This window comes from Heptranchias perlo, chromosome 4 (genome assembly GCF_035084215.1).
Source record: "Heptranchias perlo isolate sHepPer1 chromosome 4, sHepPer1.hap1, whole genome shotgun sequence".
NCBI lineage: Eukaryota > Metazoa > Chordata > Chondrichthyes > Hexanchiformes > Hexanchidae > Heptranchias > Heptranchias perlo.
Window position 1 is genome coordinate 114,042,828 of NC_090328.1, and position 12,792 is coordinate 114,055,619.

General features: G+C 38.1%; 1 protein-coding gene across 2 annotated transcripts in view; it reads right to left on the reverse strand.

Annotated features, from left to right (window-relative positions):
• Window positions 1–12,792, reverse strand: part of LOC137321188 (coiled-coil domain-containing protein 171-like) — a 218,963-nt gene that overhangs the window by 53,802 nt on the left and 152,369 nt on the right. For both annotated transcript variants that reach the window (XM_067983472.1, XM_067983471.1), the window contains 2 exons: window positions 8,296–8,441; window positions 6,085–6,139 (listed from right to left, as the gene is read on the reverse strand). In XM_067983472.1, the coding sequence (XP_067839573.1) occupies window positions 6,085–6,139; window positions 8,296–8,441 (201 nt within the window). The remainder of the gene's footprint in view (window positions 1–6,084; window positions 6,140–8,295; window positions 8,442–12,792) is intronic.

Here is a 12,792-nt window from a genome sequence, read left to right on the forward strand (position 1 = left end):
AGAGGGCAGGGAGAAACTCTGCAGAGCCTTCCCCCAAGAAATTAAATAAGTGGATATAGTCCATGATAGCGCAACTCTGTGGAATGAGCTGATGTTATTGTCCTGAATGGTATTTTCTTCTTCCATGCTTTCCTATGTTCTTAACCTTTTCACTAAAATGTGTGCTCCCAAAGTAGTTATTGCAAAGAGGTACAACATCCAAGTTCAGAAACTTAATCCAATGAATAGGCATTGGCTCAGCCACTCTATGCTACCGTCACTACCATGATCAGGAAATGTTCTGAGCTGGAGTATGTAATCGCTATTGAGTTTAGATATTGAGGGCAGCATAACATGTTTACCCACATTTAATCTTTATAAGATGGAGTAGAAAAAACCTTGTTAAATATGGTAGTAGCCTATTTTATCTTCTACATCAGGGGCTACTCCCATTACTACAACCCAACTCTTGGCAACTGACCCCAATTTTACTAGCAACATGTCTGATATCACATCATCAAGTTACATCGAAACTACAGCACAGAAACAGGCCATTTGGCCCAACTGGTCTATGCCAGCATTTATGCTCCACACGAGCCTCCTCCCTCCTTACATCATCTCACCCTATCAGCATATCCTTCCATTCCTTTCTCCCTCATGTGCTTATCTAGCTTCCCCTTAAATGTATTAATGTTATCCTGCATTTCCAGGCATTCCTTAAATATTTCAAGTGATTTAAATTTTTCCTTCAGTAAGATGAGGCTTGTCTGAATGTTGTAAAATTGAACCAAGACATTGTGTACTGCCCAGCTGTTTTGTACATGCACAGCTTTGATCCATCAAGGATTTTACAATCTCTCTGTAGCTAAAGAATCCTAAATTTAATTTGACTAGGTCAGAATGACATGAAGCGATACAAGTGATGACACACTGGACAGTACAACTGGTTGATGATGACAAACTAGTGTAAATATCTAGCACCTGCAAATCCTACAAATTGATCAAAAGAATGTCTGCAAAAGTAATTTAGCCACATCTCCCCCCATTGTTGGGTCTGACATAATCTAGGGCAAAGTCTACTGCTAGTTTGCTTCTTTTGCTTTCAATCGCCAAGCTGCTATTTTACCCTGCGACATAAAATCAACATTGTAACTATATACAAATAAAGATATACTAAAGTAGAGAAGAAAAAATTCTACTTAGGAAAACTTGGGAAGATCGAATTCAAGATAGGTTTTCAACTATGCCAAAATAGATATTTTCCTCCAGAATTCAAAAAGTTGTGAACTATTTATTCCTATCATTTTATCCCCTGCCCGAGACTCTGCAACTTTGCCACTGATTCCATCTCCCTTCCTGGCAATTCTCTCAGGTTAACCAGATCATTCGTAATCTTGGCATAATATTCGATTCTGACCTGAGCTACAAACCCCATATCTATCCATCATCAAAATTGCTTATTTCCAGTTTTGCAACATTGCCTGCCTCCGCCCCTACGCTGATGTAACTCTTATACATGTCTTCGTCGCTTCCAAATTCGACTATTCCAACACCTTCTTTATTGGCCTCCAAAATTCTTTCCTCATAAACTCCATATCCTGTCCAAATCTTCACCTGTCCCATACTGAATTTAATCATCCATCACCTCTATCTTCACTGGCCTTTACAGGCTCCCCACTCCCCAAATATTAAATCCCTCCACAGCCTTGCTCCACCCTAGAATCTCCCCCAACCCTAGAACCCTTCCCAAGGACTCTGTTTTTCTGATTCTGGCCTTCTATTCATTCCCTCTGCTTTTGCCCACCATTGGCAGTAGAACCTTCAGTCAAATCAGTCCTGTTTCTTGAAACTCTCTTCCTAGACGTCTTCACCTCTCTTTCCACCTTGAAAAACACTGTCCTCTTCAGCCAAGCTTTCTCCCTCAATTGCTAATCTGCCTCTTTCTGGCTGGATGTTCACTCCTAATGCCCATCTGTGAAGCGCTTTGGGATGTTTTCTATGTTAAAGGTGTTATACCAATTCAAATTGTTGCGATGTAATGCTTTTTCCTCGTTTCTAAAAGTTCTCATTGCTTTGTGATAAGATCACTTTTTGGGTGGAGTGAGGTGATTTTTCAGGACTGATTAATTTCATAAATCAGGGGGAAGAAAAAAGACTCACAGAATTTTGCATTGCCTCGATTTAGAACCGCAGTTCCTTCTGTATAACCACAGAACTAGCTTTCCCCACTATGAAATACATTTACCGTTACATCTTTGTGTGCAAATAACAATTGCATTAGTCAGAAACTGATGGGCACCATCTCCATCAGAACAGCATGTTGTGGTAGTTACGCTTTTTCAGGTAAAATCATTACTGATGGTCAATTCTTTAAAGGTCTACGATCTTCAGGGCACTGTACTTAATAGGACCAATTACACAAGCATTGGGAAAATGGCCACAAGATCACTGTGCACATAAGCATAATGGTGTAACTGAAGTAGGGAGCTGATCTCACTGGATTTGGGATGGACAGCTAATTTTATTAATTTACACTAACAAGGGATGAATATTACCAAAAGAAACAATATTTTGATTTCTGTATTCTTCTGTGAAAGTGAGTTCTTCTACACAGATATTCAGACATCTATTCTGGACCAAAAAGCTTATCCCAGTGAAAGAGAAGCAATGACAATAAATTGTACAAGTGAGAGTCAGATACCAACTAAGGGCACCTACTGCACGATTGTGCCTCTGGTGGCTATTTGAATGCAGTCAAATATGGCTTCATGGAAAAAGCACTTGATTTTGCCTCACATGAAGGGGATGAAGCCGCCCTAGACTGTATAATTTCTGCCTTAAGGCTCCCTAGAGATGATAGCCAACATCTTATGGAATAATCTCATCCATTTAATAGAATATGTAGTGAAATGCAAAAACAAAGACAAGAAGATAAGAGAGAAGGCAAAGTTGAGGATTGGCTACTGGGGCTTTCACTTTCAAGTTCAAAGTGCAATCGGCAGTTGGATCTTATCTTCTTCCCAGAGGAAAACATTTTCCTGCGTCTTACAAACTGATATGTACACCATCATTTGCAAAGGTGTCATTTGGCAAGCCTGAATGTAAGCCACTTGCCTTTCCTGTTCTATTCTTTTGTTAGTCTTACAATGCCATGAAATAGTTAGCATTTCACAACTTGCTGGAATTTGTTTTTAGTTTAATATAGTGTATGTATATTTTTATAACTATTACCATCTGCCTAGCCTTTTTTGAATGATTTGGTTAGTAAATTAATTTTTCTTTACACATATTATACACTTATTGTAGTGCAGGGACCTGTTCCTTTCTTTAAGAAAATGTCACCTCATATGGCAATAGACCACACGCTACAAAGAAGTTGCCTGTTGTGAAATATAGTAGCACAGAAGACAGCTCACTTAGTCCATAAATCTGGTGGGTTTTATCGTCTATCTCATAGTCATGAAATCTGCCAGTAACACACTATGGTACATTTGATCTATTTGAATCTTGGTTTCATCTGCTGATTTATTCAATGTTGGAGGCTGATTCCAGCAGCTGGGGTTTCATGCCAAACCTATAGATAGATCCCTGATCACAATGTTAATGTGGTGTTCAGCAGTTCGGATTCTAAAATTTTATGGCAGAGATCATAATAGGACTTGGAAAGTGAGAATGGGTTTCGGAGATCCAATCGAAATGAGTTTTCCAAACCCGAGAATGATTTGCTCTCAATGTTCGATGTGCAGTGCAAATGCACTATGGGACTCAATAATGTTGTTTTTTTAAAAAAAAGACAATCTCCTTGATTCTCACAACCAAAACTCACCAGGCACTGACTGCAGTGCATCAACATCACGGCTACTCCCTAGGATCAGCCTCCAGTGCCATCCATGACCCAAGCCAATCAGTAAACCTTACTCACTACCACAATGTACTATATACACTGTATACTATGAACATAACACACATGTTGCAACCAAAGAATAATTAGAATTAAAGAATCCCCCAAAAACACTAAAATAAACTCCAATTCCATAAATGTGATTTAATAATGTCAGACCTATAGTCATGAAATCTTACAGTAACATACTGTATCAAAAGCAAAATACTGCAGATGCTGGAAATCTGAAATAAAAAAAGGAAACGCTGGAAATACTCAGCAAGTCAGGCAGCATCTGATGAGAAAGAAACAGAGATAACATTTGAGGTCGATGACCTTTCATTAAAACCGGAAGAAGTTAAAGGTTTAACAGTTTTTAAGCAAGTACAGAGCCAGGAAAAAGGTGGGAGGGAGGAAAAGCCAGAGAGGAAAGAACAAAAGGGAAGGTCTATGATTGGGTGGAGGGCAGGAGTGATTAAATGACAAAAGGGATGATGGTGCATGGCCCATCTAGACCCATCTATTGTTTCTTTACTTGTCCCATTACCACCCTCCTTGCCCTGCAACGTCATCCCTTTTGTCATTTAATCACTTCTTCCCTCCACCCTATCACAGACCTTCCCTTTATTCTTTCTTCCCCTCCACTCCACTCGCCCCCCACCCACCCTTTTCCTGGCTCTGTACTTGCTTAAAAACTGTTAAACCTTTAACTTCTTCCAGTTCTGACGAAAGTTTATCGATCTGAAATGTTAACTCTGTATCTTTCTCCACAGATGTTGCCTGACCTGCTGAGAGTTTCCAGCATTTTCTGTTTTTATCACAACATACTGTGGTGCGTATGATTCCATTGAATTTTACTTTCATCTGCTGTCCTGGTCAGTGGTGGACTCTATTGTGGATTCAAGTGAAGGGAAGAGAGAGAACTTTTTGAAAAACAATGTAATTTCATTTACAGCAGTGATTTTAAAACATAATGTTCATTAGTTTTTCCTCTGTGGGAGAAGTGGCCATATTTGACATTTTCTCATTCATTTCTTTGAATTTATTTATTTTTTCATCTGGCAGATCAAATGAGACAATCAGATGGCCCCACTGCTATTTCAACTTGTGTAATTTATATGTCCAGATTGCACTACAAAAATATTCAGAAAGTAGGACTTTTTTTTTGAGGAATTTACACAACCTCCGATTGGCTCTTTTAAGTGACATATAACATTTGTAAAATCTAAACACTGAATCCTAACTAATGGCCGTGGATTTCCTCGTAGTTTCTGCCTCTGCATCGCTGAAAGCATGGTGGAAACCCTGTTTACCACGTAAACTAGGTTTCTGCTGCATCTCTGGTGAAGTTATGGCAGTGCAGAGACAGAAATTTTCCATTGCTGGATACCTGTGAATCCTTCAGAAGTGCAATTCCCCTCTTAATTGACAGTTTTTGCAGTGTGCTTTATAGTTGTAATAGTCAAGGAAAAATCTTATGATGACTCTGAAGTCAAATCGAAATAAAGTATTCAATTATTTGGCCTTCTATCCTTCTTTACGAATTTTCCAGCATCAAGGCGAAGGCTGGCAGTGTTCCAGAATGGAACATATTTTCTACTATGCAGCTAGCAACAGTATCAAGTACTCCCAATTCGGGTTTAGCAAGACCTATACTATTCCAATAACAGGCTTAACCCAAAATCAGAAGAGAACCCCTTACTGCACTGGTGTGACATTTCTATTTCCCACACCATTTATTCTTATAGCTGTTCTGAGGCTAATTAGTTCCAAATTATGGGAAGTTTTATGCGGTGGATTCACATCCATAAGCAATTGAGCCGAGAGTGCCCAAAATCATTTCCCTTAGGATGCTTAATAGCCAAGAGAGAAGAGAGACCTTAATTTGGTGCTAATTGGCCTCAGAACAGCCGTAAGGATAGATGGTGTGGGAAACAAAAGCGCACAAGTGAACCACGGGTGCTTTTCTGAGTTTAGGTTAAGGTCTATTGTTGAAGCTGTGTAAGCTGGCAATGTTGGATTTAAACCCAGGTCCTAGATATATATAAAAAAACTTTTAAAATCTCATGAAACAGTCCTGTGTAAAGAAGATTCAACCGATGATGTTTACCATTTTTTTTTATAGGAGCAAAGTATTCTCTTCCCCACATATGTGTGATCACTTTGTAGACTGCACACATAATATTCACACAGTTAATAATAATTTCAAAATACATTTACACTACCTGCTGAAAGGCGACATCCACACCTCTCAGGTAACTAACCACGTTTTCTCTGTCTCTGTACAGGAAAAAAGATTTAGCATAAACATGAAAGAAAGAAAAAAATCTTAACTTTGCATAGTAATAAGTAGTTCATAACAGAAACACCTTAATACAGCAACCAAATCTAACCTTGAAAAATGCTCTACTATAAAATCTAGGGAAACATTATAGCTTTGTGCATTAGATTGGATATGAGATTGGTTGCAATTGTATCATTTATCATTGTAAAACATTGTAGTCAATCATAAGACTAAATTTAGTAAGGTTTACATAGGATAAGACTTCAGTATATTTAAAAAGATGACATCCCAGCAGTTACAAAGTTAATTTGTGGATAATGTAGATTTTCAAAAAGCATCCATGTACTAAAATGCCTGAAATTTAAAAAAAAGGCAGACTTGAATTTATTTGGTGCTTTATATAAAAACATAACTTTGCAAACAATTAACTACTATGGACTGCAGAAAGTGTTGTTATGCAGGCAAATGTGACAAGATTCCCTAAGCTACAATGAGAAGAATGATCAGTTAATATCAGCCAGGACTCCTGTTCTCTTCAAATAGTGCCATGGAATCTTTAGTATCCACAGAAATCATTATAACAAGCAAGTGGCCCTCAGTTTAACGGACAGCACCTCCCTCAGTACGGCCCTGGAGTATCAGCCGACATTATATGCTCAAGTCCTGAGTGGGGCTTCAACCAATGAATGTCTGGCTCGAAGGCGAGAGCCAAGCTGACACTCTATTTAACTTACATTTTAATATGGGCACACAATGTAATGTTTTGAACTGATCTTTCAACCAAAGTGTATGATGAGCCGGTTACAAAAAATTGATTTCTTGTGAGTAATATCTAAGAATTCAACAGAAACCCAGCTGTGTGGAAAATACTGAACATTTATCTATACAACAGTGATCTTGTTTAACATCTGCACCTTTGTATGACGTCTTTTATATATTAATCAGATCCACACATATTTAACAAGCAACCCCGGTCTTCTAGAGATGCTTATATCCATTTGCCAGGAGACTTAATTCTTTGTAAGGCTGTGGTTTATTTTCCCTATTTCATTAACATTCTGAGTTGTAGCACTGTTGACACCACAACAGAAAGTCCAGCAGTTATTTAATGTTTTTATGTCAGCTGAAGTGTGTTGTGTTAATAGAGTTATTTTATCCTTTCAAAAGATTTAGAAATGTATTTCAATACTTAAAAAGTTGGATTACTATTTTAATTGACCAAAGACAATTCACAATTATTGAAACCAATAACTGAGGCCACAAATACCTAACTACACTAAAATAGCTTGTCAATATTTACTTTTTGCTAGGAAGAGAAATGTGGATGAATATTAAATGTTCCGTCAAATACAAATACATCCTCCAACGTTAAATGCAGGTTATCTGTGAGACGCCAAACAGGCGAACCAGTGTAGCTCGTCAGATTGAGGCCTCAGGATCGGGCCGGGCAGTCGCCAGCAAGGTAAGTTGCTAGGGGTTGGGGGGGGGTCGCGATTTTGGAGAGTGGGGTCTGGGGAGGCAGCAGCTCAGATTACATTTGCACTTCTGCTCCTCCAGGGCCCACAGAAGTAATTGGACACTTACCTTTGGCCGGGCCTCCTCGGTTCAATTGCCTGTGGAACCAGTTGGAGTGAACACGGCGCAGGCATAGACCACTCCTCTCTATATCATAGCACTCCGATCGATTTCCACATTAAAAGAGGCCCATCACCCAAAACAGGCGGGTGCTCTGGATACCAGGCAGTAATGGCACCGGCCCCACGCCAGGGTTAACGGGGTGGGAAGGCGACCAACTCCATTTCTAGGCCGTTAACGCCAGGCGAAGGCAGTGAAAATTGACCCCATTGTATTTTAACACATGAAAGGACATTATTACAGATGATGACATGTAGATACATTAAGGTGCCACTATCACTAAATTATCACTGCTTGGCTCAACAAGTAAATTTCTTTTTAAAGTTTCTATTTTTGTAAGTTTGCAGTTTCAGAAATCCCTTCAGAAGAGAGAATGATTGACCTTATAATTCTCAAAGGGAGATTCTGCCATTTGTTTTTGAACTTTTCCCCCAATTATTTTCTACTAAAAACCCTTCTGAGTGCCTGAATTGATCCTATTTTGTTTTAAGTATGGCCCCCAAAGCCCCATGCTCACTTTGCTGCCTTGCAGAGGGCATTTTCTGCATCTTGGATGCTCTCCTCAAGTTGACACTTGTCATGCTCCAGCTGGGCTAGGTTTTTGTTTAGCTGACGTAGAGATTGATCTTTTCTCCTTAGTTCCATCTTTGCTTCTGAAAGACTCTGAAACAGAGAACAACCTTGTTTTCATAACTTCAATTTGTGCCATTGGCAAAAATATAACAGCTAACTTCAACTGTTAACTAGAACAGAGATCTAGTAGGTAATTGCTCACATAGCAGAATTTATAGCAAAGGTACAATCTGAGAACCCATGGGATCACTGTTTTAATTTCACACGTGGGAGAACATTCCTAGATAAAATGTAGTCTTAAAAGCTTCTCAAATGACAAAATAGCATCCTCACAATATTATAAAGAAGCTTAAATACCTTCTACATAATAACTGAAAGCAACTTTTTAGTACTTTTAAAAAATATATATTTTGTCAAATTTTAACCAAAAAAGTGAGGAATGAGGAACCACTGAATTCATGCCTTCCTGAATAAGGGCTTTATAAGCTGTGAGCTTTATCACTCAGGGGTAACAAGGACTTTGGGAGATAAACCGTCGCTATTTCCACAACTAATCCTCTATCTGTTCCTCAATAGAAATTAACCCAAATTGCTGGTAGTTTGAGTTGGGGAGAAGCATTCAGAGTTCATATTCAGACCACAGAAATTTAAATTATTCAAACTTGATCTGTGTGTTTACTAAAAATAAATAAATGTCAGTACACAATTTAGGTCACCAAGAACTTGGATTGGCATATTTACATAAAAGGTTTTATGGAAAATAAGCAGATTCACAGCCAAGGGAAAATAAATGTTGAAGTACAAAAATAAACTACTATACATGTAAACTAGCTTTATATCTTGGTGGTATAGCACACTGGTCTATCAGCCCAATGCACAGTGATAGGACTTGGGTATTTGTTGCAATTTCTCCACAATGTTAGTTATCAGTTCACCCAGACCATCGGGCAGGAAAGTGGAGTTGAGGTTGAAGATCAGCCATGATCTGATTGAATGGCAGAGCAGGCTCGAGGGGCCATGTGGCCTACTCCTGCTCCTTTTTCTTATGTTTCAATGTACAATAAAGCAAGGCAGTGTGGCAATGAGTTACATAAATAGACTGATGGAACTGAACCTTGTTTTCATTACAGTAAAGATTGAGAGGGGACAACATCCCATTCAGAATAGGACGTGTATAATTCTATAGTAAACGACCCATATTTTGGCACTGGTTGGCACACTCAGGCTACAAGAATGCCTGGTGTGGACATACATCCTAGTGTGCAGCTCAGTGTGTCACTTCAATGAAATAATGGTCACTTCGTTAACCTTTGTTTTTAAATATAAAGAAATCTTGTTTGACGTTCCACTGCCCTTGAAGCAGACACCACACAGCAGGAAAATAAAGTTATTACAGGGTTTGGCACCTATATCAACTATATAGGCTGTTTTAAAAAAAAGTACAGGGCTGAGGTACCAGAGGATTACCAGCACACATGGAACCTTACCTCAGCTTTCAGTAGAAGAGTCAAAAAAGGGGAGAAACATTATGCAGTGGGGAGAGGATGGGAGGGAACAGAAATCAACAAACACGTTCAATGTGTTTATCTGGATAATTGTAAACAATTTTACAACACCAAGTTATAGTCCAACGATTTTATTTTTAATCCCACAAGCTTTCGGGGGCTTTCCCCTTCCTCAGGCGGTGTGGAAGTGTGAGGAAGGGGAAAGCCCCCGAAAGCTTGTGGGATTAAAAATAAAATCGTTGGACTATAACTTGGTGTTGTAAAATTGTTAACAATTGTTAACCCCAGTCCATCACCGGCATCTCCACATCATCTTTATCTGGATAAATAGTGTCAAAATTGTAAAAATGTTTTTCAACCAGCATGTCCACGTGGTTTATACTGGTAATGCAGAGCAAAAGGAGGACTCTGATGCATGCATTTTGGGATTATATTAAAGTAACTGCCTTCTGAAATAAAGACTTTAATTTAGGAAAATATATCATAAAAATGACTGCCACCACTTCATTCTTGGGCTACTCTGGTAGCCTGATTTCTTTTACTGCCAGAGTGGGGAAAAAAGCATTTAGCAGATATCACTGAAATTATTTTGCTAGTCAGAAAGATTCTAGGCACTATTCTGCCTGTACACTAACATTTTAATACAAGCATATTTTTTACTTATTGTACATAAATCTAAAATGTTGTTGCAATGGCTTCCCTAAATTTCCTTTGCATCTATATAGCACAAGGGGTACATCTAGATGCAAAGGAAATGAAAACTTGAAAACGTTTTTGACTTGTGGTCAAATAAGCAGAAATTTATACTTATACTAAAAAAAACAAAATAACCTACTCAACTGGCAGATTAATTTTAGTGTTATTCCACCAGCATTTCCACACATACTGAAAGAAGGGTCCACAAAACTCAAACTGCAGAACACCTGGAGTTAATTTTGTACAACAAAAGCACATTAATCTCCTCGCCAAAGAAAATACCTGCTGCATGTTGCCTTTTACATTACCTCTTAAGGTGACTATCAGTGGAGAAATTTAGAGATATAACCAGCTGCTTCTTTTGTTATTAAGAGATTGACAAGACAATCCTGGAGAACATTGGTGGAACAAAATTGTAGGAGCAATAGCCATAGTCAGCAATATTGATGAGTAAGTTGTATATCATCAGTATGTTTTCTCCTCCCTCCCTTATATTTCAATCACAGTGGTCAAATAGACCATAAAATGAGGGACAAAGAGGGGTTCCTAGGAGTGTAGTGATGATTCCATGCCTGAACAAAGCAAATTGTTTTGAAGCCAAAGCTTGTATATTATGCTTTAACCTAAACCATATAGATGAGGGGTGTAAGGGTGCTTGAAGAAATTCCAAGCAAAAACACTAAAAAGCTTTAATATTCTTCTCTGACTACCATACGTGGTTGATCTAATTACCATTATCCTCATACTATCAGATTCTCTATTGCGTGATGTAGGTGGATAAACTAGAATACAAACAGCTTTGGCTCCTAGTAAAATCTTCATTAGCTACAGCAATCAAAAAGAATGTTATTAAATTGGCCCCAAATCAGTAGAACTTACAAAACCCGGACCCCAACGTCTGCTTATTCCTGAAGCTCACAGGTTCTATGACACCTTTTGTCTCACTTGCCAATCAAACTAGCACAAAAAAGTGTTGATAGCTAGATTGAACAAATCTATTATACTGCTGCAATAGCCAAATTCATAGTTGCAATCTCTTCAATGAAAGGGCAGACCACACTCATTAAAAACACAGTAGAGTCTAACAGTAAATGAGATTGATTCCAAAGTGGTAGAATAATTAGTTGTGGAATCAAAATCTGTACCTACTTGGATCCAGCTATAGTTCTGCTTACTTGCTACACATGTGAGCTTTGAAACAATAAAGGCACAATTGTACCATTTGTCTATCTTTTTCCCTAAAGTTTATCTCATTTATTTATATGTACAACTCAATAAATCTTCTCTCCAAGCAAGCAACTGCTGCATAACTCAATAAAAATAACTTAGCACAAGTGTAGGTAGCAGGGCAAGTGAGATGCACAGGACTTTGAGGGACAGGTAAGGAATGTGCCATGATTTATTTCTTTTTGTATATTTATTTCAAGTCCCATCCTCTTTTATTCCTTGATTCTAAATGTACTACTAAGTTCAATCCACTATTTTTGTTGACAACAAATTACGTAAGCTAGCAAAATTCAAATGTTGCCTCCACAACAAATTATGCCAGGAGACTTAACTGCTGCATTTTTAAAAATTTAATTCAAGGAACTGGAGAAGATTTGGCATCATGCCAGACACTCAGTCTTGCTTGCAATTCATCTATTACTCGGTCCAGAATTTTTCAAAATAACATTATTACCAAAACAATACTGTTCAAAAATGAGGAACTCAGTCTCAATACTGCTTCCAAAAATTAGGGGCCAGCTGCATTCTGCTGGGCACTATAACTTGACTATAAAATAAAAAATTTAAAAGTTAATACATATTTGTGCAAACCTGCAAGAATTATTCAGGGAAAAATGGAATTTCATAAAAACATTTTATGGGAACTTTTATGAACTATGTAAAAGCAGATTCTTTCTATTGTTACCAACTCTATCAGAAATCATTTATTTTGTTGGTGAGTAAATATTGTACCTGATGCATTTTTGCCTCCAAAGAATAGACAGGCATCAGGTTTCCACTACATTATTGCTACTTTTCAAATATGCCTATCAATTGCAACTGGATTTTAAATTTTAAACTGTTTATTGCCTGAATTCTATTTTACTCATATTATCAATCCTATGCAGCACACAGGAAAAACAGGCGGGTACTGTAACCGGCTTGCGATGATCCCTGTCTGATCTTTCCTTGACCTCTGGCAATACTTAACGCCCAGACAGTAAAGATGAAAATCCACCCCATGAGATCAATTT